Raw genomic sequence first — 25,515 nt, 5'->3', positions numbered from 1 at the left:
CTTTCATGGGTTCTCCATCCCAGTCCCTTCTTCTGCTCCTGGCCAGATCTCAAAGGCAGCAATGATCCCTTCCGCCTCTACGGCCGACAAGCCGTGAGCTGTGCCTGGTTGGGCCACCGTCACATGTTCTCCAGGACAGAAATGCATTTGGTGGACATTTCTGTTCCTGGTTTAAATGTACCTTTGAAAACTCGCTGTGTTCACTAGGTTAAGTTCAAGTGGTCACTGACATTTTTAGACGCTACATACATATACATGCATGTACATGTATGTATCTCCTATTTAAGTCTCCATATATTCATGTCTTTCAGCTCAGGATGCACTTAAAGATACCCACGTGCTGTTTTTTGCCTCGGCTGCTTAAAGAGAGAAGTGGAGACTCTGGTCCCTTGTTCTGGTGGTAGCCTGATCTGTCGCCTGGCCACCTTCTTCAGAGGAGAAACCTCCAAAAAAGCGGCTTCAGGAACAATGTCCAGTAATGGCGCTTATTTGAGAAAAATAGCCTGGAGACTGCAGGAAGGCAGGACCTGTCATCAGAGGGTGCTGTAAGTGGAGATGCTGCCGCAGCCACCCTGCACCCCTTTCCACTGTGCAGATGTCGACAGCTGTAAGAGGAGCCCGGGGTGTAACACAGGTTTCACTGGCATCTCTGAATCCAGAAGCTATTCTTGGACACCACCTACTGGCATTTTCCCTATTAACTCTTCTCAAGATGAGCAGTTGTGCAGGGTGTCGGTGACTCCCCAAGCCTGGAAGCAAAGAGACAAACTTGGCCTTCCCCAACCTTTTCCATGAATGTCCTGCTGTTTTTTCTGAGAGAGGGGAGCTGCCCCGGGGACCTTGTGAAAAGCTCTGTTATGGAAGGGAGGCATTTTTTATGACCAGGAAAGGGGGATATCGTGCCAAAAGAAGTGCTGTGAATGGAGGCAGGTGAAAGAAGTAAGAAAAAAAAAAAAAAAAAAAGTAAAAAATTCTGAAGGCACTAGTGAGGAATAAACTGGAGGTCTTCACTACCACAGCTCTGAGGGAGGGCACATCAAGCGACTGTTTAGATAGCCTTTCAAGACACAGAACGTTTAAATCCACAATTTTTCTTTTTTCATCAAGGTTTACGTAGCACTGAGGAAAAAAAAAATCTTTTTTGTTTTTGGCTGCAGCATTTTAAATCAGAAGAGGAGGTACAGCCCCTGACTGCTCTGCCTTTCAGCACCAATACCAAAAACCATGACCTAACAGTCATGACGGCCAGACAAAAAAAAAAAAAAAAAAAAAAAAGAACAAGAGACTGTAGTGGTCAGTCGTCCTTGTTTGCACAGCAGGCAAGGGCTGTGCTGGACCTCTGCATGGTTCTGTGGCATGCAATGGGAAGGAGCCTCGCAGCTGCAACGGCTCCTCATGGATGGAGAAAGCAATCCTGCTTCTCCTCCAGTTTCCCGGCTGCGACCAGCTGCAGCTGTGGGGTTTCAGCAAAAAAACCCAACACGCTCCCAGTGCACCCATAGGTCTTAATTGCTCTGAGCAGCCTCAGCTGGGGCCTCCACCCATCCCTCTGCCCAGCAGCTCTATTTAAGCTCCGCCTTGGGCTGCATTACATGTGGCTTGGTTTTGGGGTTTGCTGCCTGGGTGGAGCCTTTGGGGAGGTGGTGTAGCTTGTCTCCAGCCCCCTCCACTGACTGCAACCCCTAGGTAAACCCTGGGCTCAGTGTACCTTTTTGCTGTGTCTGGGGCTGCTGGTGGAAGCTGCTACTAGCACCCGGCTCCGCTCAGCAGCGGTGGGTGAGGGTGCTGCCTGTGCTGGGGTCTCCTTCTCCCTCTTTGTGAGACAGTGCTGCTCCTTGGTGTAGGTAAATGCTATTGCTGTTCTTCTACTTCTTGTCACTTGGGTAACTATCTCCTCCAGGGTTTTTTCAATAGAAGTTCTTGCTATGTGTATATATATTTTTTTTTTCCTGCTTGTATTTGTCTCAAGCCACCTGATCTAGTATTTTCCTCTGGGGAACAGGTCTAGATTTAAAAATCATAAATGGATTTATCTTCTTGTAAGAAGATGGAGAAGCCTATCATGCCACCATCTGCCCAAGGCCTCTTGAGACACTGTGTTGCCTACCAGAGGGCTCCTGAGCCTGTTTACCTCCTGTTAGATTTCTGCCCACAAGCTGACTTTTGTTTTCAGTTAGGTGAAGACTCAAGCCCGCTGTTTGTTTGTTTTTTACGTCTATATTTCTCTTTTGTTCTCAGGATGGTTTCACAGGTGTTGTTTTCTTTAAGTGCTGTGGATGAGGTGGTTTCTCTGAAATGTCTCTGCAAACTGTGTTGACTGATGATGAAATCTTGCTGCCTGTGACTGACATGAAAGAGTAGTTTTGAGTAACAAGCTCTAGCTTTGTCCTAGGCACAAAGATCCCCCAGACAGTCTATCTGGGAGGCCTTAGCTTAGCACTCACCCTTCTGGTGTGGTCTGAGCTCTTTCCCAAACTCTTTGAGACCAGTGGCTTCTTGTGCATAAGTCTGACTCTCACTGATGGTTGGGAGGGCAGAAATGTAGCAGAGTTCTTCTGATGCTGTGCATCTGGGGGGGGGCAAGTAAACCATCAGTGCCTGCAGAGATCCTGCTGGCATCACTGCTGACGGTCAGGATGGTGTAGGCAGGAGTCTACTGGGACTTGGAGGGGTTTTGTTTGTTTTTAAATAAGAATTTCCTTTTCTGTTGGATGTAGAAGTTGATGTATAAAAGAAGTATCTGGCAGGTGGAGCAGCCTTTGGAAGTGGAGCTTTTTCAGTACAGTGTAGATGGGCTGTGAACCCATAGCATAATGGATTTTAATACTAAGAGTTTTATAAAGTGATCATGATGCCTCTTCCTCCAACAAAACTGAAGTGATCTTCCTTCAAACACTCCCACTTTCTGTTGTACGGCATATTGCAAAAGAAGGTTTTTACTGCTGTGCCATATCACCCAGGGCTCTCCTTTCAGATGAATCCAGCCAAGTGAGAGATGTGTTCCTGGAAAACACTCTCATGTCTTGAGAGCAAGTCTCTGGCTCAAAAGCTTTCCCTAATTAAGCAAGTGCTCATTTTATGGTGAGTAAAATCAGAGGAGACTTATAGCCTACAATGATATAATGTGATCCAGCTATGACAGATAGTCCTTTCATCATAATGAATGATGGATCTAGTTGTTATTACTTTGTTTTATTACTGCAACAGGTAGGGTTGAACTATACTTGCCACAAAGGATGAATGAATTTGGAAGGAAAACACTGGAGCTGTTGTGGTTCAAACCCACTTAAGGAAAACTGTCCTGTATGTCGCGTATGGGCTATTTTACACTGCACAGAAAAACCCTAGGTGCTGGGGTTTGTCCTATTCAGTGTGCATTTCCTAATTTTAAAGGTGGAATTCATGTGTTCTGTTTCTCACATTGTTGGTGAGGTTTCTGAGAAAGTATCTGTGGTCAGAGCAAGTCTTTTAATAATACTAACCCCGATTCTCCTCAATTCCCGGTTGCTTACAGGTAGTTATTCAAAGTGGATCTTTTCTGCTGGTGTTTCATACATAGGTGCTTTGCAGGGCTGTGTGGTAGATGGGCAGGTTATGTGCAAAACAGATTATTTATAGGCTACTAATAACCTTTCTGTGCCTTAAAACAAAAATACACTCGGTGAGAATGATGCTGTGTAGATCTAGAGGACCTGACTCCGTCATTTCCACAGATTTCAAAACAAAGTAAGTTGATGTGCCTCAACTTGTGTGATATAGCCTGAGCTTCTAATGCTGATGAAAGAGGTGTGGGGCTTGACCAGCCAGCCACCTGTATGTGCATATATTATATATGGCCCACATTACGTGACAGTGAGGTGCCTTAGACTGTGCGACTACCAGAGTCCCGTGCTGATGGCACTTTCAGATGTTTGGAAGCTGTAATGCAGAAAAAGATGTTGTTGTATTATTATCTGGAGAGCTGACAGTTCAGCTTGCTCTCTTGCCTGAGAAGCCAGCTTGCAGTGATGACACTGCTAAGGCTTTGGGGATTTTGACTGTAGACAAGCCTCAACAGAATAACCAGATCAAAACTGCTAACACCATAAGTTTCACTAAAGATTAATTAGTAGGGAGAAAGGGCAGCCACTGCTTTGAAGATTGAGTTGCAAAAAGTAACATCATGATAACCCTGAAGGGAGTTGGAACTAAGACAACGTAGGTTTTTGGTGTTCAGCGGAGAATATGGTAAGAAGTGGATGTTGCAGACTTGATGTTACCTCTTCAAGGTACCCAGGGATGGGACTCCCGTTGTCTTTTTCTGACACTGGGAGCTCAGTCCTCATCAATCTGCTGCTACTGGTTTTCAAGAGGTGGCTGATTTTTGCTGCTGACCCTTCTTGATATCTGTTCTTTAGACGTGTTCTGATGTTACCTGAGGAAGGAAATCCAGTCCCTCCAAAGAACAAGCCTCCTCTAAGGCTTCTCCAGTCCAAGACAGATTACCCCGAATCACCAGATACACTGGGAGTACGTCCTCATCCACATCTGTAGGAGTGGGCAGGACTCCAGTGGTGTATGGCAGGGCCTGGGAACCTTTGTAGGTTGAAAACAGCTTCTCTGAGAAGCTGCACTTCACCTTCTTGAGATGTAAAGCCCTTGTCTTCATCTAGCTTTCCATGGACATACTTGGTCTCCAGCTTGAATGAGAGAAACAGTCTACTGCATGACCCTGGAGAGGCTGCAAAGTGCTCTGTGAGGATCTAGATACATGGGTGTGCATATGCATGTCTACAATAATAAATACACTTACTGTAGGCAAAAATGACAACACTGTTTGCAGTTATTGCTTCCTTATGCTTTCTGCTAGAGCTCCATTTTTTTCACTTCTGACTTAAGCAAAATTTCTTCTTTGGTTGCGGTTTTCCCTTGCTGCTGCCATTTTCCATTGTTTCTCGTTTGCCTCAGGCTTAGCTTGTTTCTGAGAAGTTCTAGTACAAAAGGTCTTGCTGTTTTTGACTAAGTTGAGGAGGAAACATGTTTTGTCTTAAGCTTTTGACTGAAATAACGGTTTGATTATTTTAACACTTCCATGTTCTGAAAGGAAGCCTGGAAATTTGGCTGGAACAAAGGGTGTGCTTTTTATTTTGACTTTGAAAAGTAGCCAAATAATTCTGAGTTATAGGTCTGAAAACGTTTATTCACATCTTTGTGGGAGACAGTAGAGGCTGGCAGAAACAGCCTTTAGAAAATTATATTTTCCCTAAGAGGAAGGGGAAAGGGCAACTGTGAATAATGAGAATTGAGATAGGTGAGTGGATGCAGAAGCAAGGATGAGGGATGTGGGAAAGAGGGTGAATTAAGCTTGTATGGCAACATAAACACAAGAGAATCAGAGGGACTGCTGTCTAAAATTTGCCACAATACGCAGAAATTTTCAACCTCTGCATTTCGGTATGGCCAGCCAAAAACTGTAATTTGCTGCCAAGGTTGTTCCCTGCCCTGGTCCACAGAAAGCTGACAGCTTTCGACTTGTATTAGCTGTGTCAGGATCTTGTGTGGTTCAGACCTGCCTGATAAGGATGTTTTTAACAGAAATACTGATTTTGGTGTAAATGGAAATGCATGGCTGAAGATACCAGAAAAACAGCAGGTAAAGGGTTGAAGGAGTGGCATGTATTAATTGCTGCAGAGCCACCCCATGTGTTTCATGCTAATAACCAGAGGACAAAGAAAAACCGAAGCCTTAGAGGATAAGGTAACCAGATGATCAACAGTACTGAAGCTGTGAAATACCTAGATAAGCATAAGAAAATTCTAATTTTTTGCCTGAAACTCCTGAGGGGTAAGGCACAAGACTGTAGTATCCACTGCTAAAGGGTGTAAAAGATGCATCCAAAAATAGAGGAGCTCAGGAGGTGCAGTGAGACTGTGAAGGTGTTATCCCATGTGCTTCCCACTGCACATGGGTGATCCTGGCCAGACAGATGCATACAGCTCTAGGTATGTGAGTAATTTGATGGGAAAGCGAGTAGAATCAACTTACTGAAATCTTACTAATAAAAATCACCTTCCCTGTCTGTAAGGTCTTGCATTGAGTTTTGTTCCACTAATTTCTCACAGTGATGGAACTAAATGTTCCAGTTCTGTTAATGATTCATGTAGGAGGTGATATATATCCATGTGATGGCATTTTACATATACTTCAGTTGCTTTTAAGAAAATACCTAGATAATTAGATTGCAAAATTGCTATGTTAAAGGAGTGTTCATGCTAAGGTCAGGCACTCAAATGCTGTGAGTTGAAGTTGTCTGTTTAAGCTTCATGCTGCCCTCTTGTAGGAAAGCTACTGCAACCAAAATGTTTGTTGTATTTCTCATTTTTTAAACGATCAGTTTGAGATGCGTCTTTCAAATGGTCAATGTCTATTGAACACTGTCAATTATAGATGACACCACTGCATTTAAGCATATAAAGTACCACAAAAAAATGCCATAAAGAAAACCAGGACACCCAAGTTTCAAAGCAGGCTTTCTGCATGAGAGTTTCTTGCTGACCTGGATGTTGCAGCTATAAAATGAAGGCAGCTCTCTGCTCTCACAGAAGTCAAACTTGTGCTCTGACTGCAGTCAAGGTGCCTCTTCTCCCTTCCTATCTGTCTCTGTTCCTGGCCATGCCAACTCTGCAAAATAGCCATCTACCCTCTGAGGGCTTATAGACATCTGCTGTGCTGCTGTCAGTGCAAGGGGCTTGTTTCCTGGGTGCTTTTTGCTCTTCCTCGTGGAGTTGTGGGGGGAACAAAAATGTAAGTGCTTGTGAAGCATTTAGGGGTGATAGTGGTGAGGGCAGAGAAAAGCTACCCAGGAGGCTAATATGTCTGTATTCATAAAATCAGTAAGGGTGCGGAAGCGAGGCTGGCCAAACAAAATACTGAATGGGTGCTGTTGGTTGTGTGTCACTCCTTCAGTGGCGGAGGAGGGCATGGGGGACTCCTGTGAGCAGCAGTAGTGCCATGTGATTGAATAAAATGAAATCTACGAACTGGAGACATCCAGACATAGAAATGTGTCCTTGCTCATCCCTGCTTAACTCTTCTGGTTTTGTCATCTCTTCACAGTCATCCTGTTTGAAGGGGTGAGTTGCTGGTTTCTTGTACCTGTATTCTGCCTGCCAGCTCCAGAAAGTGCTGCCTGCTGCTGTACCCCTGGTCTGTTGCTGCGGATGCTGCTGTAGGCTCTTGAGCTGCCCTTGAAGACAGTTACCAATGCATAACCAGTGAGTGAGAACATCTGGGGAGAATATTTTCTGTTGTTTGTCTCACTAAGTTTAGCTTAAAGACAGAAGTGCGTTGTCTTTTTTTATTCTCATCTTTCTCTCACAGGAGTGGGGCAGGCGTTAGTTTGAGTTACTTAAATGCTTATTACAATTTTCTTGGAGTTCAGTGAAAATATCTGGAGATCAGTCAGTGAATTTTAGCGTGGCAGCTGCCTTAAAGTCTGGTTGAAAATAAGTAGGTAGTGGATTCCTTTTACTATTCTGCTCCCTCAAACCTAGGGAGATTTTCCTGCTGCGAAAGGGTGGATGTATTCTTCAACAATAAAAAGCAGATGATTTTCCTTCTTAAAATACCCAAAGGGGATTGCTAACACAGATCCTCTTCGCTGTGTGCCTATCCTAGTGTGCCTGGTCAAATCCCATTCCGTCTAGCAGTATGGAAAGGCTAATCCCTGGCACTGAAGGCATCCAGATTAACCCACTGCAGGATTAGGATGCTTGATCAGTTGTTAGAAGATTAGTATATTCGGTTGTCAGCATTTGCTGAACGTGGCCTGAGAATGATTTGCAGTGCGGTCACTGAGTATTGGGTGCCAGTTTGCCCTGCACATTAGGAGAGGCTGAAGTTAAAGCAAGTGGCTGTAAAGATCAAAGTGGAGTTCTCAGTGGGCAGAATGCATTTTGGATTTATACTCGTCATTGCTGACAGGGACAAAAGTCTTTGGCAGCCTAGTCTGGAGCTGCTGAGCTCCTGCCTTGCTGGGGAGGTGTTCAGGGTAGCTGCGATAGCTGCCTGGCAGTTCAGTGGGGGTCAGGGCAAGGAGAGTTTCTGACTTGACCCAGGGATCCCTGTTGATGTCTGTGTCTGGGACAAGGAGTTGTATCAGTCAGTTCACATCTGCATTTGGGACTCTGACAGAGCTGCTTTTCAGGTCAGCTCTTCCCTGCCTGTGTGCATCCTTTGGTAGTGAGAGCTTTTTCTTTTCATAGACTATTTTAAGTTGCCTGGCTGGAAGTGAATATATCCACTACCCTGACGCTAGTTTTGTTCAACTATTTGTGCTGGTTTCCAAATAAACACCTGTGTCCTAGCTGAAATTAGTGTCTTGGTGAGGAAAAGTGGATTCTTCTGGTGCTTTGTTGCCTGGAGTTTCCTGCTAATGATGGTGTGTCATTGAGTGAGCTGCCCACAGATGAACTGGTCTCAGTTCCTGGCCATTGCAAGATGAGTTTATTTTGAGGGCAGGGCCTCCACAGGTGGTACCTTTAGGTAGAAATCAGTTGGCTTCCACTTTCTGTGCTGGGACTGAGAGTGTCTGTAGTCATAATTTCTTATTTCAACTACTAGCAAGAGGATTCATGTTATTTTTAAAAAAAGCTTCTTTTTGTCAGCAGGGCACTAATTCCAGTGCAAAGTCTGCTCGTGCTAGCTCAGCACCTTGTGAATGCTTACACTGCTTTCTGGTGCACAGGGGAGTGACAGGAGAGCTGTAGTCCCATTGTAACCTGTCCTACCATTCTGTGTGAACTGGTGTCAGAGGTGCCCTGATGCTGGTGGAACACACCACGGTGCCACAGGGAGTGTGCATGGGGAGGGATGGGCATGGTATAACTCATCTCCTTCTTGAAAAGCAACTTATTGTTTTCTCTGGGAAGTTATAAATGAGGGCTCTAAAGATAAACCCTTTTTAAAAGATTTTTGGTAATATAGGAAGAGAGTATGTATATTCTTCTGCTTATCAGTGGAAGACTATGATGGTAAAATAACTGAGCTGGAAACTGGTTTCCTCTGTCATGACTCAGGTGAACATGAACTTACACTTAATTCAGAGTAGCTTGTCTTAACGTACTGAGCACTGACTGTGTGGAATTGGTTCCAGTGACTTCATTGAGTGTTGTTGCAGAGTATCCTGATTTCAGGATGCATCCTTTTGTGAATGTGGATTGTATCATACTTCTCTTTGCCTATGCATACAAACACCAACAGCCAGTTCTTGGCTGAAATGTATTTAACTGCATTTGTCACTCATCTAACAATATACTTTTTCTTCCTCAACAGGCCAGCGAAGACATTCATCTGAAACTCACGTGGAAGACACAAGTCTAAAAGTTCTTTCAGTGAAAATACACTAGAAAGGTAAGGCCCCTCCATAAATGCTCATTTTGAGTTTGACACTGTGTACCAAGTGTACTGAGCATTCCCACTTTTGGCAGTGCTGTGCAGCCTAGTGAAGCAAAACCTGTTCAGTTTTAACACATTTATAAGCACAGAGAACGTTCCTCTGTCCTTTTCAAACGTACTTTAGGGGATTTCTGTAGACCTGCATGATAAAATAATTTCGAATATTTTATCCAAGACCTGTGTTTCAGTTTATTCTGAAAAATCTTTTGAAACCCAGAATGTGGGCCTAAAGCTTCTGCCTGTCTTACTGCAGCAAGAAGACGAGGCCACTGCTATGGTGGCATTGCGTCCAGTTGTCTCACTGCAACAAGACAGATGCATTATGAAATAACCAGTGAGAACATGGGACAGCAAAGTGTGTGTTGGTTCTCCCACCTGGCCAATGTTTCCTGCATGCAGAACTTGCTCTGAATTTAGATCAGCATGGGCCTAGCTGATAAGCTGTACCTAACAGGCATGTGCAAGATATGTTGTCTGTATTAAGAATTTCATACCTCTCATTTGTTGGATGGAAATGTAATGTTGAACATGCTGACGTTGTTTGGACTATCTGATGAGTAAATATGTGTACATACACACTACATATATATATAGTAGGCCATAAATAAGACACAGTCCAGTGCAGAAAAAGGGCTTTGTATATTTTAATATACTAGAGAGGGCTGTATGATGTGTGTGGTGGTTCTACTTGTATTTCAACCCATACTTGCTGTAATAGTGCTTATAAGCTTGTAATGCGAAGGCAGTTTCTTGGGCATGAGGAAAGTCACTGCGTACACATCTGGGGGATACACAAAGTGAAAAAAGGAGAGAAAGATGCTAATGCCACCATCCTGTAAGGTCAGGCATTTGTTTTCTTCAAGGAACTGGTTGTGTGTGAGTAGTTGTTCGTGATCAGTGTTTAGAGCATAATGTATTGTCTAGCTGGTATGAAATACTACTTGAGCCACTGGTTTCCTTGTCAGGATAACTTCAAAGGGTGGACCTCAGAGCTACACAGATAAAGCAGGCAGTGGCAATGCCAGCTGGATGCCCTGCCCTTCCCCACAGCTTGTAAATCCATGTTCATGTAGGCTTTGTACCAGGGAAGCACCATCAGGATTCATTCCCAGCCCCGTGATGTTGCTTCTAATGAGTGGGGATAGGTGCTGGTTTATTCATTGCTTTATATTTGACATGAGGGAGTCCCCAGCAAGACTGCCTGCTTGGTAGGCACTGTAGTTGCACAAGATAAATAACATTTTGATGTTGAAGTATATTTTTAATTGGATATAATTGTTTAAATTTTAGGGTAAACAAGTGAAAACATAAAATGAGAGGTGTAGCTATGGTAAAACTGCAGTCCTCTAGCAGGCAGAGATGCAGGTGGAGACTGACCAGCTAGTGTGTCTTGCTCTGCTCCTGTGGGACTGGCTTGCAGTGAAGGGCAGGAGCCTTTTCTATATCTGAACAAAAATTTACTTGTGCAATATGCTTGAAACCAATCTCTAAACTTGGAAAAGTCCCTTTAGCACTTCAGGTTTGGGGTTATCTTTCTCACCTGTCTGTTCTCATTCTGACATCAGGAATGTTCTCTCTGGGTTTTCTGGAGTCCTTTAGATACAGGGATTACTTAAAGCCCAACTTTGAGGCCAGGTTCAGGGATTTGCAGCAGAGTATGCATTGTGCTGCAAGGAATAGATGTGAAATATAAAACACAGGATTACTATATGTGTGCCTGCTGTGCAAGAGAAGTTACTCATATCTATACAACATTAACACTATAAAATGTCCCCTGAATGCCAAGTTCTGAGGAGCTCAGCTTTCAGCTCCTTCTGGGAAGGGGTAGGAAGATCTGTAGCTGCTCACAGGATCCAGACCTTGCTGTGTTACATCTCCAGCTTCCCCAAATGCCAAATCCAGGCTGCTTCTGCAGCTACCCCTGCAAGCTCCCCCGTACAGGAGCGCTGCCCTAGCTGTGATTTGGGGATCAAGATTTTGCACTGGAGTGCGTGGTTTCCCTCCTTGTGGCAGAGAGCCTGAGAGCATGTACTCATGAGCCTTGGTCTGCCAGCAAGTTGTGAGTGTGTGTTGCTCAGGCTGTTATAAAAGGCCCTTGTTAAGTAATCGCATTTGTCTTGCATAAGTGCTTGTTTTTGTGAGGCTTCAGCCAGTTGAAGGCTGCAGCTCATGGACAGAAAGCATGCTTAACTACCATGATTGTTTTAAATAATGCATGGTAATTAATCTGCTAAAAGTTGTATAAAAATTTCTTTAGGTAAGATTGAGTGGCGGAGACTCCCCAGCACTGGTGGCAGCTGAACTACAGCTCTGAGACACTGCCAAAAAGCCTCTGTGGATCCTTGTGAGTAATATTTCTGATTCTTCTAAGAGGTGTTTGACTGATAACTGCAGGCAGGGAAATACTGTGGATGTTTATTGCTTGCAATAAATTAGAGGAAGGAGGTGATAGACAGTAGTGAAACTATTGACTCTTTTTTTTAAAATAAGTCTTTCCTCCTAGACTTCCGTAAGCAAGTATGGGTTTCTCTGAAGCTGTGTAATCAAGCCTCTTCTAAATATACTATTCAAAAAGAAACGTGGTGCTGATTTCAATTACAGAACTGTTAAGAAAACAGATTTGGCCTGACAGTGAGATTAAAGGACCATCTAGTCCCATGTACTGGTTTGGAGAGGCCAAAAGTCAATGGAAAGAATATAAAGTCAAGGAAAGAATATAAGAATAGAAATGTATAGTGATATTTCCTCTCCTACATTTTCCTGGCTCTTAGAAATCTGCAGGTCAGATTTTTCCTGAGTTAGAAATTATATTTTTAATGGTACAAGTGGATTTTTCTTTTCAGAATTTGCTAATTCTATATACCTGTTGAAGACAATATGTTGTTTTGGGATTTGACTGACATAAACCTAATTGAGATTTGACATCTTGAGTTAAATGAGATCCTTCCATATAGGGTCTTAATTAAAAAAAAAAAATAGATGTTTTCCTGTTTAGATGGAACTGAAAAGGGAAAAGCTCTTATGGATTTACAGTAAAGATAATTTCCCCTCCCACTTCCTTGTGATGTGTGTTTGGATGCAGCTCAGTCCATGAACAAAGCCTGGAACTATAAAATCACCCACTGAATTGGGAACTGGAATTTATTAGTTCAACACTGAGCAGCTTGGAGCAACTTGGTTGTTATTCCTGTCAACCCTGGAAAGCATTGAAGTGCTATTGTGTAGAGAAGGCAGCTAAAGTGCTGAGCTGTGAGCAGAAATAAAGCTGTTGCCTATAGTGTAGATGCATGTATGCTTACTCTTACAGGTGGCACAACACTTTTCCTTGATAAAACAAATTCTGGGCTAATGGAGGTCACTTGGGAGAGCTCAAGTCACTGTTTGCAAACATTGAAAAAAAAAATGTAGCGTGTGGGTTTTAGTCTATAAAGTATTTGAGACTTGCTAAAGCATTTAAATTTTACTCGCAGCCAGTAGATAAGGAGGCAATATCACCATGAGAAGTTATTCTGTAAGTAGTTGTAGGATTAGAGAGCTAAATGTAAAAATATATATTGAATTAAAAAGCACTTGGCTGCAAAGCCAGATGTCTTCTGATTTTTCTTCCTAAAGTGGGCAAAACTGATAGGCCTGTATGCTTCAGTAAGACTGCAGTAGTGATGTAGGATAAGCTGGAATCACTCTTTACATTTGCTTGCTAATTAATTATACCTTAAAAGCTTTGCAATACGTCCATTGGCGAACCTGAACTGTTTTGCACTATGCCAGTAAAGCAGAGGTGGTGGCAGAGCTGAAGACTCTGGGCCCTACGTGGCTTTTTATTGCAATTCTGCAACCTAGCAAGGCCTTTTTGCTTCTCTGCGTCAGGGCTGTCCAGAACCCAGGCAGCCTTCCCAGGTGCCTGTAGTGTTTGTTCTCCATCCCAAACTTGTACAGAGGTCTTTACCCATTACAGTGCTAGGGGCTGGCAGAGGTTGGTAATGGACAATCTCAGACACTGAGATGGGTTTTTCTCTAGGTCATTGGATTACTTCACGGACATAGAGTTTACAGTCTTAAAAACCAGTGAGAGACTATTAAAGACACTACTACTAGAAATTCTTGAGCTATTGGAAGAGTATTCTGGGGAAGTATCAATTTCTTGTCATTATTTTGGGTTATTTTCTGGGCTGCTGACAATGCTGTCAAGAGGATGCTGGTTTTGAAGATGATCCTAGTCCATGCAAGGCCTTTTCAGTTCTTATGACAACACCATAAAAACCGTCAGCAGTTAACTGGGGAATTTACAATGTTATTTCTAAAACACTCTGGGACATGGAACAAAATCATGCATATGTTAGGATAGCAAATCAATCTCTCTTAATTTGTTGCAAGGTAAAATGGATGCTATACACAAGCTGAAGATTTTGGTGATGTTTCTATCTCTGGCTACTTTCATGGTCATGGTGATACTGAATGCTGGAAATGCCACTGGGATATTCAAAGGTAATGCAAGCAAATTGTCTTTTTTCAGAGGTGGATTTCATGCATTATATCATTTAATTATGTAAGGTGCCTTAGATAGGATAGATCTGTTACCTCATTGCTTTTCCAAATATACCTTGATCTGTGAAAGATGGGAGTGGCTGGTGTATATACCAGGTGTTACAGCCAGGTGCTTGAGCCCTATCCAGTCCCTTGAAATTCAAGTAAATGGTCTTGTCCTTTGTGAACCTGGGCAGGTGAAAGGCAGTCTTTGCCCTTGTATCCCTGGTGGAAACTGCTCAGGCTGCTGCTGTGGGTATATAGAGGGTTCTTGGTTTGAATATGATCCAGCTGACTGTCAGAAATGGGCACTGTGCCTCTGGCTTTCACATGCAACTGGCTTTTCTGGCCCTGTATGAGGGAGGGTGCTCAGGGCACCTTTCCCATAGGGACCATGATCCCATGATGGGTGTCCAATGGCAAGCCAAATGCAACACATGGCTTGTTTTCATCAAGGGCATCCTCTCATCTCCCTCAGATCCACTGAGGTGTGGACTAAGCCTTGAGGAAGATTGCAGGTTGAGGGAAATTAGCAGTCTTTCCCCATCCTTAGTATGTAGTAACGCTTTTGCCCGCAAAAACATTTACCACTGCAGGTCTGTTCAGAACAACCCCTGGAAACATCTCAGCAAAGTACAGCACTGACTTCACACCAGCTGGCTGGACTTTCCTCATCTGGAACGCCATCTATGCCTGGCAGCTTGCTTGGCTTCTCTACGCCTTGTCAGGGATCTGTCGAAGGTATTTTTCACTGCTTCCAGTATAAATGACGAACAGTGGCTCTTCCCTTCTGTAGCTCAGTCTCTTACACCCTCTTATGGGGTTTCTAGTCAGAGTAAGCCCACTGCCATTCCTCTTGACATGCTGAAGCTCTCCTGCTGGACCATATTTTGAGTTCAGCATCCCAATCTGGGAAACAGTTTGGAGGTGTATATAAACTGCTCTAACATGTGGACAGGTTACAAAGCATGTAAACTGTTCTGTGAGGCCTGGTTTCCACTGATTCATGTGATCAGAGTTACCCAGTAGCTGCACTTACCCACTGGTAGATGCTGAGAATCCCCAGGGGCAAAGTTAATGAACTATGGAGCTAATGCTTTGAGTTTATTTACTGTCAGATTAGAGAATAGACATTGGTAAGCCTTTTGGGTTGTTGAACTGGACTTAAAGTGCTTCCTGGGGTTGAGAGATCAATAACTGCCTTGTGAAGTACTGTGCAATATCTGTAATAATATGTGATGTTTTCTGTGGGATAGACCTATGTTGCAGCTCTTCTGTCAAGGGGAACCATGGGCTGCTTAATTTGTGTCTTGTGCATCTGCTGTTTTTGTATGACTTATAAGAAGTTGCTCAGCTGATCCTGGCCAAAACTGGAGGTTGAGGGAGGAACAAAGTGTGTGCTTGTACAGACTTGATCACTCTTGTACACATGTATGTGCACACACAAAATATATATGCACATATGCACTCACACTTCGATCCCGTAAGCCTTTTTCCCCAGGAACTGGGCTAAAATCCCAGGACTACCATTGCTGCCACCACCAGTGGCACAAGCTTTGCAGCATCTGTGGAGCAGTCCTTAGCACCTGCTAAATCTGAGGTGGTGCAGTGGTGGTACAGAGACTGGCAAGAAGTTCTGTACCATGGGACAGTGTCTTGATGGGCAAAGCCACAGGGACTGTATTGTGTCAGAGAAGGATGCAGAGGAGAAATAGTCTGATTTAAGCCTGAAATATTTAACTCCAATGTAGACTCCCTGTTAGTATGAGGAAGATGAAACCAGGAAAGTCTGGTCAATGCAGGCATTGTTTTCCTTTTTCCATACCCACTTTTTCCTGGCAGGAATGAACTTGGATGTGTCTGCATAAAGCCAGACTTGCTGCCAATACCTTTTTATGTGGCGTGGATTCTGAATAATGGTCTCAATGTTGGATGGCTGTTTCTGTGGGATCGAGAGTAAGTGGCCTTTTGTTACAAGTGCTTTCTAAACCTCTTGTTGGGGATTGCCCCAATATTTCATTTTGCCCTTTCCGCTATATGTGAAGACTTAATCACACCTGTAAAACAGTGGCAGGCCTTGGCAAAAGGTAGCCTTCATTAAAATCTGGGGATTTTTGCATAGTGTTTTCATCTTGCCCATCAGGTAGATTGGTTATTGAAGTCTAAGATCTCCTCAAAACTGCTGGTCTTCATATCTTTTCCTTCGCGGGTAAGAGGAGCCATGCTTCTCTTCATAAATACAGTTAAGCTCCTTGCCTTGGATTGTTTTCATAATCATGGTCACATGAAGGGCTTATAATAGCACCACTGTCAAGAGGTGAAGAAATCAGTTGCAGTTGGGAAAATAACGTCATGATTAAAACAGCAGTATGCCAAAATGAGGGCTACATGTAGTGATTACCTTTATTAAAGGCTGATTAACTTAAACTCAGTAGGGGCCAAACACTAAAGCTATGAATTAAGGCATTGTGACACCACTGAAAAACGTATTGTATACTCTGTGTGTGCATGTTCTCTGCCCTAGATACCTCCTCCCAGCCCTGGCGTTCCTGGCAGCCCTCGCTTTTACCGCATGTGTCTCCCTCTTCATTTCACACCGAGCCCTGGACATCCATTCCGCGTGGTTTGTGAAGGGTCACAGAGCTGACCTCTGGCTCATCCGCATCCTAGTAGGTGGCATTTGGGCAGCACTGTTGTTGGTAAAAGCTAAAAAAAAAAAAAGCCACAAAAAAACCAAAACAAAAACAAACAAAAAAAAAAACCAACCCAAACAAACAAAACAACAAACCTCTCTATGCAGTGCTGAATGTATCAAGAATGGTAGGTAAGGGAAGATTCCTGCCCAGACTTTAACTTGTGCCTGCTGCAGGTACACACAGGCTTAATTGCATCTGTTTCCTATCAGACATCAGAGGAACGGTTCAGATCAGGGTATATCCCTTGTACCTCTCCAGCTGCCACAAAATGAAATTTTCAGTGAAGCATGAAAACTCAAACTGGGACTTGTGTGTGGGGTTGGAAGAATACTTCTTGCAGAGGGCAAATCCATTGCTAAGGATGGTTTCTTTTGCTGTAACTGATGGTGATGTCCCAGACTACGAAGAATTATATATTTCTTGTATGGGGAAGCATACACCGCTCAAGGTTTCAAATGTAGCTGCCTTTGAGTCTTGCTAAATTCTGGAAGAAAATTACTTTTCTGCTGTTCTTGAGAAGAGTGGGTGTTTGGCAAACTACACAAAATAAGAAACACTCATATTCAATCAATCCTTGGTTCCCTCCCTAGTTCAAACCTGCTACCCTGACCCCTTTTTCCCCAATCCAGGACACCTCCCACTGCAAGTTCCTCCCACAGCTGCTGTGTGCACTTTAACTGCCTTTTGGTTCCTTTGCTTGATGTTGGTGCTACCCAGTGAGAAAGTGGGTCAGCTGAAAAAGTTCAAGGTGAAAAAGCTGGGAGAGTTTTCAGTGGAGGGGGAGTCTGCAAAGCTGGGAGGCTCCGCGCAGAAAAGTTCCTACCAACTCTGATGGAAATGTATCTATGTCTCTTGGCACAAGCTGGGAGCAGGCTCTGTTCTTTATGGCCTTGCATTGTGTTTCCTGAGGCACCAGTATAACGCAGGGAAATGGGAATAGCTGCATTCCCCATCCTTACTCAGGAGTGACTCCAGCCCTTTATTGCCTGCTACAGGCTCCATGTGGCAAAGATATTTGCTGGGAGGTTGTTGAGATTCAAAAAAAAAACCTGTTCTCTGCCAGATACAGCAGTGTGGAACAAGTAGGCTGTGCAGCCAAACAGCCTGTCCGCTTTGGGGTGTGGATGGGAACCCCGCCTGGGGTTGCTGGTATGGGGAATTGTGCAACTGCCCCTGGGCTGTGGATCTCTGGGATATTCTAGGGACTCCAATGTTTCAACTCTTCATGTTGAGGAATTTTCCCTGCGTCTAGGTCCAGATGGCTGGTTTAACTGACCTGTGGGTCACAAGACAAATTACCTTTTTGTTTTTTAATCACTGCTTGTTATCTTGCTGTGCTACGTGGCAGATCCAGAACGGGCTGGCACTGTATGCAACCTGGACCATCATTGCCACTCTGCTGAACTTTGCAGTTGTGTTGATCTACAAGTGGAATGTGTCCAATGAGACAGCGACGACTGCTTCTCTAAGTATCCTTGCTTTTGACCTAGCAATATGGTAAGAAACCTCATGGGTTCCCACCCAAGCCTGAAAGACCCCTTCTACCTCTCACAAGTGGGTTGGACGATCTGTCCAATTCATTCGTAGTCTGTCCCTGTAACAACACTGAGCACAAAGGGCTGTGTTACAATTCGTGGCAGATGAGCAGGGAGCCTGGGCAGAGCTTTTCTTCACTGACCCTCAGCAGCGCCAAGAAGTGTATGCTGTGGGCCAGGAACAGGTTGCTGCGACTTGCATGAGCCCAGCCTGACCTAGACTTGCAGGTAAAGGCTTTCTGGAAAACACAAGGAATGTGTTTTTTTTTTTTTTCCATAAAATTACCTTAGATAAATTTCAGAAGATTAATTAAAAATTTAGGAAATTGACAACTTTGGGCTCTGGTCCAAGCTTGCCTGCAAAACATTCTTTGCCCGTTTCCTTTCTTAAACTTTCTATGAAAAACAACATAGAGAAAATGCTTATTTTGGTCATTCTTTTTCTTCACAGGTTTTATCTAGAAAATTTCATTCTTGACAAGTATGTCCGCTATAACCTTACAATCTACCCAGTGGTGGTTATAGCTCTGACTGGCAGCACATGCAAGAACTTCTCATTTTCATCCCCAACAACAAACGGCATTTTTATAGGTGAATCTTTTGGACTGTTTCCAACTCTTGTTAAAGAAGGCCAGTAAACAATTCCACATCTGTGTATTAGAGGCAGAAAGACAGACTTGCCTTGAAGTATTCTTCATAAAAAGCAGAACTAGGTATTTATTAGAAGGTATTCACTTTGCAAAGTAAAGAGAAGAGCAGAAATCATCGCACATGAGCCTTGGGGCTGGATTCAAACCTTGTGTTGTCTCAAGTTCACTTCCTAGTGCAATATATTTGTCCTAGAACTCTCCATCATTCGCTTTGGTCCTCTGTTGGTAACCACATCTGATACAGGGTGGGCCAAAGGAAGAGCAGGGCTGGGATGAAGGCTGTGGACTTCCATTTGCCCTATATAACTTAGGATATAGGAGCAGTGTGTGCTTCTCATACACAGAGTTCAGGCTAGCCGTAACAAGTTTTCCTGGGATTATTTGGTTGCTGCAGGCCACTGTAACAGAGTTGAGTGTAGTCATCCATTGTAAAAGGGCTTAAGCTGTCTGAATACTGTACAATCACAGTCTGACAAAAGCTACGCCACTGAGTAGCTTTATGCTGGCATGAAAGGGACTGAGCTGTGTGAACTCTGAATCCTGCTGTAGCAGTTGGAGATGCCTATTCCCACCACAGGGTCAGCAGAAGAGAGCATGTTCCCACCCTTCAGCCTTCCCACTGACCTGTACCAGTGGCTAAAGCTAACTTCTGGACTGGCACCACCATCACAGCCACTCCAGTAGGTGATTCCTTTTGCTGTAATGGCAGCTGGACCCTCATAATGCCTAAAAGCACACAGCAGGATTTAGCAGAGCTTGTCTGCCAAAGGCATGAGGGCACTGGAGGCTCACCTCCTGATGGTTATGGCCACCAGGAATGTGAATATTTGTGTGGTCTCTGGCAGACAACTGTGTTCCTGTAGTAGGTGCATTTCCTCCAGCAGAACTTCGTTCTTAGTGGTTCAGCTTGTTTGGCTGGTAGGGCAAGAACGTGCTTTTCCCAAACTAGTGTGTGTATATATATATATATATAGCTATCTTTATATAGCTCAACTATTCCTGGAGTGTTTTGTTAATGTAATACACTTTTATTCCTGTGTCCATAAAGCCTGCCCTTTTAGACATGCCTTGACCTGGAAGCATTGGGCAAGTTTGACTGGATAGCAGTGAAACTCTTACCTCTGAAATACGACTCTGATGATGGGGGATAATGGCTCTTGTATGGGGGGGTGGTGGTGGTGTTTCTCTTCCTCTTTTCCTAAATGGTGTCCCTATACTGGGAGCTGGGGTATGACAAGAGGCACTGACTTTCATGCATTAACGTGCTTCTGTTTCTCTTCTAGTTGTTTTGCTGGCAACTACTTGCTTGATCTTTGCTGTTCGCCTGGGACTGGTCACATGGAGACACTGGAAGAGACCACTGGAGGCATCCGAAACCCCAGACCCATCAGGCACAGTGCACTGAGACCTCCAGCATGTTGCAGGAGATACTTTAAAGGGAGAGAAGAGAATTGGGCATCTGCTGGTCTTTCCTTCAATATCAATTGCCTTGTGCTCTTCTCTAGTTATTTCTTTCCATTCCAAATGTGGATGGCTTGTGTCTGCAAACCTGTCCTGCTCCCGTTTTCCCTCAGATCAGCTACTGACAGCCCCACCTTGAATCTGTACCCTCCTTCATTTAGTTTGACTCTGGATCAGTGCAGGAAGAGGTCTTTCAGCTGAGCAACCCTCTGCACCACCGACTGAGCTGTTGGCTCTCTGCTCCTGTCAGTGCAATGAGGGCTAACAGGCCCTTGGCAGGCTTACAGACAGTTGCTCATATTTTCCTTAGTTCATTTTTCTTAGAGCTGTACTTTCAGTGAACTATCCGTGTGAGTCAAGGTGAGCAGGGGGAGGTCTGGCAATTCCTTTGGCCATGTGGTGCTGGGTACCTGCAGGCCCTGGTGCTGTGAGCAGACCTCCAGGCAGCAACTGCTCCTTTTCCTGCTTCTCTTCACCATTGATGGGAACAGATAGCACAACTTGAGAGATCTACCCTTGCAGCTTCAGCTCTGTTTGCTATCCAAGGTGGGGAGGGCTGGTGACCGAATACTTCAGACACAATTGCAAGCCTTCAAGCTATTTTGGCTTGTAGCTCTAAAACCAGAAGATTGATTCAGTTTTTCAGCAGGCGCATCGCTGTGTCTCTGCCCTGTTTTTTCCTGACTTTCTCAGTTAAGTCAGTCACTGTCAGCACCTCTCTGGACCTGCAGGAATAGCAGAGGTGTGCTGTTCCTGCTCTGCCTGTAAGACAGGGGCGATCAGGGTCAGGAGGGAAGGGTGGGTTGCCCACCGTGCAGAGCGAGCAGAGCACAGCATGTGCTGGCTGGATCCTGCTCAAGCAGGGCTTGTAGCATCTCTGTCAGGAGCTATATGTACACTTGAGACGATACCTGATCTGGGGTAAAGCTTGCTGCTTCAAAGGAGATCTGCTCAAGAAAAAAAAAATTATTTGAACCTGTAGAATGAGTTCATCCTCAGTCAGTGCTTTTTCATGTGGCTTTACCGTTTCTGAGTTGGTATTAGGAAGCCTAGAAGTGGATTGACCGAATTGTTGGACCACTGCCTCTATTTCCTGTGCCTGCTCAAGTTGATGGTGCCTCACTGGGGTCTGGAAAGTGTTTCTACATGGCAGGTGCTTTTAGATGCCGAATATCTTAAATTACTATTACAAAGGTAAATTCTTTTAAAATAACCTGTCCTGTTGTTGACCTTTAACAAAGTACAAACCCAGTGTAACGAGATTCCTCTTGTAATTCTGCTGTGTTGGTTTTATTTTCCAATAAAATCAACTAATTCCACCATTTTTCCACTAACCCTGAAACTTACTTAAAGCAACTGTGTCCTGGGTCCTGCACTGCCCCTGGTCCCTTGCTGAGGCCTGGGCTGCTCCTGGCTGTAGCTGCTTCCACAGATAATGCCTTCATCAACCTTGTAGGCAAAGACTTGGGTGATAGAGATTCCTATGTATGTTTTAAACTCCTCTGCCCAGCACTCTGTTCATGAAACTTCTATTTCTTACTTTCTAAGAGTCGAGCTCGTAAATTCCCAGCAGTCTCTCCAGAGGCTGCTGCCTTTAATAGAGGGGTATTAAATCCACTGCTGTGTGGATTAAGGGGTCCAGGCAAGGTGAGTATTTGGTGTGAGGCTGTGCAGAAATTAATGCATGGGGAGTTATGGAAGGTTTTGCATCCTCCCAAGCAAGAGCTTTGCAAACAGCTCCTGGACCAGGGCAGCTATGCTGTCTTTCCACAGGACATTGAAGAAAGCCTTCAGGGGCTTTCTTGCTGTCTGTACCCCATGTCTATACTGGCCAAATGACTAGAAACTATTCCACAGGATACAATTAATGTATTAGCTGGGGAGAGTTAACAGTGCTTCTGTAGAGGGAAGTAATGTCTCAGAAACCTCTCTAAGTTCACTGAAGCACTTAAAAACACGTGGGTAAGGGTGAACTGTTTTATATTGCTGCTGGCTTCTAAAGAAGCTCAAGAGCTATGGCATAACAGGCAATGTCCTTCCATAGGTGGTTAAAGAGGGGAAATAGAGGGGGTCTCCAGGAAGGGAGGTTGCTGGTAGCATGTGTTATTAGACCTGGGCTGGATAATGTAGTCAATAAAACCAAGGGGTAGTTTGATGATGGACAGTAATTTAGGATGCTGAAGGAGAAGGTTGACTGGGGAATTGCAAAAAGCTCTTGTGAAACTGAAAGTGGATAGTGTAAAGGATGATTGAAGGTCATTGTAGGTATGTACCAAAGAATGCATAAGGGGAAAAACCAGGCTGCCCTTCGCCTTTCAGGTGATGTGCTTTGGGCTGGCCTCTGCCACTCTGATGCAAGATCTTGGAGCTATGGTAGCCATTCTCACCCAAATATTTCCACATCTGACAGCAGTAGAGGTAAACCATCTATCGGGGACGGTTAGGAAAGGAGTAAAATTGAGAGCACCTTTGTGCCTCTCTAAAGCTACTGTGCACCCACGGGTTGAGCGCTTTGTACAGTTCTGGTCCTTGCACTTCCAGGAGATTATTAAGAATTTGGGAAAGGTTTGGAGAAAAGCAATGGCATCGGGGAATGAGATGTCTCCCTGCCTCCTCGTGCACCCCAGAGCTGAGGAGCAGCTTGGGCAAAGAGGTGTGTGAGCTCCTTTCCTGTGGTCCTCTTGCTGTGCGTGGCGCAGGGCTGAGTGCTGCTCTTCACCTCACTCTCACCACCCAGCAATGAGCTGCGAGGACGGCCTCAAAGGCCTCTCTCTGAGTGGTGATGAAGTGCTGCAGCAGCATCCAAGTTCATCTTTTGCAGAGTTCATCTTCTGCAGACCTCCCTGCAACAAAGTCCCTGGCAACTGCTCTGAAATGGATTAGGCTGAGCTTGCCTCAACCCCTCCGTTTGGCCACCCACAAATAAACTCCTGATCCCCAAAACCTGCTCCAAGCACTACTTGCCCAGAGCTGGGGCAGGCAGAGCTCCAGCCAGCTTTTGGAAAAGTGGCTTTCCTTTCATCTACAGCAGGAACAGGAGCCTAAAAATAGCCCGCCTGCCCCTTTTTCTTTTAGCTGGGGTGGGGGGAAACAGATGAAAGATAAGTGTGAACTTTCCCCTTCCAGCCTTGGGGCTAAAGAGATCCTCAAGGCTATTTTTGAAGTTTTTGTTTTGTTTTTTTCTTTTTCTGAAATGCCTTATTTTAATTTGTTTTTAAAAACCACTGATAAGCGTTTTTGCTCAGAAGAGATTTTTAATTTCAGCAAAGCTGCGTTTCGTGAACCTGGAAACCTGCCAGCTTTTTAGCAAAAATAATCGGTCCAGCCTTTGTTTCCATGAGTGATTATAGGATTTGGGTGAATTTTACCGGATTTAAAATTTCTTGGAAAGCTGGTGGCCTTAAGAATCCGAAGCCAAAAAATTAGTTTTGCTTCTGGAAAGGTGATTCAGGGCCCTGGCAAATGCTTGTGTGTCTCAGCCCAGCCCGGGATGCGACCCATTCCCTGGGCTACCTCGCCTCCTCATGGGGCTGGAAGATGGATGGGGCTGGCAAAGTCAGGATCCCCAGACATGAAGGTGTACCTTGATTTCTGATACCAAAAGCTGGGTTTACGCTTGTCATCCTCTGAAGGGATTTAGTCCGTGGCTAAATGGGGAGCTAGAGAAAAGCAGGGTGATCTGTAAACCACCATTGGGTGGACAAGCCCAGCACTGAGTCCAGGGATGCTGGGGGATGCCTCCTTCCCCCAGCTGGGGCCAGCTCCTGCCCAGGCTCCTCACACTCTGTGCCTGGCAGCCTTCATCCAAGGACCACCTCATCAGTTTAGCACTATTTTCTCTGGAGGGCTGTATGCTGCTGAAGCTGCAAGACAGTTGTTTTCAGTAAAAGCTCCTGGGAAAATCTGATGTGGAAGAATGTTGTGTGGAAGAAGTTGTGGGTCAGGGGAAATATGCATTTGAATGGAGAGAGCAAATGTGAATGTGTTAATTCAAAAGGAATCTTTTTTTTTTTTTTTTTTTTTTTTTTTCAAATGGGGTTATAAGCCCCTGGATCAGGCTCTCTTTAAAGCCCATGCAGCTTCCAGGGAAAAATATGTCTCATTTCTTCAGTTAGGGCTCAGCTGGCTCCTCCTCAGCCACCGTGAGAGCAGAGGAGATGCTGGGATAGGGACAGGCTTCCCTGTGACATCTTCCACCACCAGCAGCATACTCTGGGTGATGCTCCCGGAGCCCGTTCTGCCCACAGCTCCAGGGCACTGCACTCCCTTCGTGATGCTCTTGGCTACAGAGCTCAGGCAGAGTGCAGGGAGGAGCCTCTCCTGCTGGGCTTCCAAAAAACCAGAGCACCCAGGGAGAGTAGACATGGTGTTATAACCTAATTTGTTCTTGGCTTGATGCTACTCGCAGTACTAATTACTTTATATTAAAGCATCTCTGAAAATGAATGATAAATAAATAAAATTGAGCCTGCTGGAGGGAAGAGATGTTACATGGTGATGTAAAGCACCAAAGCAGAAAGCAGGACTGCCTTTCATCTGTAATTCGGAGCAATTTTGCAAACCCATTGCTCAGCTGCAACCAGGGGCAATGAGCGGAGAGAGAAACAGGCAGCAGTGCTGAGATGTGGGCGCAAGTGGCACTGGCCCACGCTGGCTGCCACCGCCAGCAGCAGGGAAACATGGATGAGACTCTTGCTGCTGTCTGGTCATGTCTCAAGGCATCTCGTCGGAGGAGCGTTGGCCTCGGAGAGGAAACAGAGTAGGCTGGCTCAAAACGTGGTGCCCCGAATACTCGTCCTCTGGAGGTGGAGCAAATCCAACCCTCGCTGGCTTCGCCTCCGTTTCCTTATCTGTAAAACAGAGATGAACAGGACGAGCCTCTCCGTGGCAGACTGTGAAGATCTCCAGATAAAAGCATCGAATACATATGACGATGATTAAAGGCATCGGCACCCTTTGCTATGCACACAGTCTAAACATGCTCAGGCCATCCCCAGCTCTTTGAAAACTGTTAGATGTTTTCAAGCTAAATATTTATTTTATCTGCGTAGAGCTGGGACAGCCCCATGTCAGGAGATTAGCTCAGATCCTTCTGTCAAAGACATCTCAGCAAAGAGTTAGAGGCTCGGGCGGGACTCATGCATGGGCTGAATATATGGGAAAAAATGCTGGAGCAGCCCAAGAGCCTGACCCTGCTCCCGACAGAGGCAGGA

General features: G+C 44.7%; 1 protein-coding gene across 6 annotated transcripts; it reads left to right on the top strand.

Annotated features, from left to right (window-relative positions):
• Positions 1–1,664: 1,664 nt before the first annotated feature.
• On the top strand, positions 1,665–21,636 carry LOC116965016. 6 transcript variants are annotated; one of them, XM_033006587.2, is made up of 11 exons: positions 1,712–1,840; positions 7,097–7,254; positions 9,314–9,391; positions 11,694–11,780; positions 13,811–13,921; positions 14,557–14,701; positions 15,803–15,916; positions 16,485–16,629; positions 18,005–18,153; positions 18,643–18,782; positions 20,125–21,636. In XM_033006587.2, the coding sequence occupies exons 5-11, from the start codon at positions 13,816–13,818 to the stop codon at positions 20,244–20,246; spliced, it is 921 nt and encodes a 306-aa protein (XP_032862478.1). In that variant the 5' UTR covers positions 1,712–1,840; positions 7,097–7,254; positions 9,314–9,391; positions 11,694–11,780; positions 13,811–13,815; the 3' UTR covers positions 20,247–21,636. The 6 variants fall into 6 exon arrangements, with proteins under 6 accessions (XP_032862482.1, XP_032862478.1, XP_032862477.1 ...); XM_033006586.2 differs by having other exon boundaries at positions 1,712–1,844; XM_033006588.2 differs by having other exon boundaries at positions 1,753–1,772.
• Positions 21,637–25,515: the final 3,879 nt, after the last annotated feature.

Source organism: Tyto alba, unplaced genomic scaffold (genome assembly GCF_018691265.1).
Source record: "Tyto alba isolate M040663 unplaced genomic scaffold, T.alba_DEE_v4.0 Super-Scaffold_22, whole genome shotgun sequence".
In the NCBI taxonomy this organism is placed as follows: Eukaryota; Metazoa; Chordata; class Aves; order Strigiformes; family Tytonidae; genus Tyto; species Tyto alba.
The sequence above is the reverse complement of the archived record's forward strand: the minus strand, read 5'-3'. Positions and strand labels throughout refer to the sequence as shown.

Coding starts and splice junctions, on each gene's coding strand:
- LOC116965016 (XM_033006591.2), top strand. CDS start 13,816: ATGGATGCTATACACAAGCTGAAGATTTTGGTGATGTTTCTATCTCTG. Junction 16,630..18,004: donor TCTGGCTCATCCGCATCCTA/GTAGGTGGCATT, acceptor GCTACGTGGCAG/ATCCAGAACGGGCTGGCACT. Junction 18,154..18,642: donor GCTTTTGACCTAGCAATATG/GTAAGAAACCTC, acceptor TTTTCTTCACAG/GTTTTATCTAGAAAATTTCA.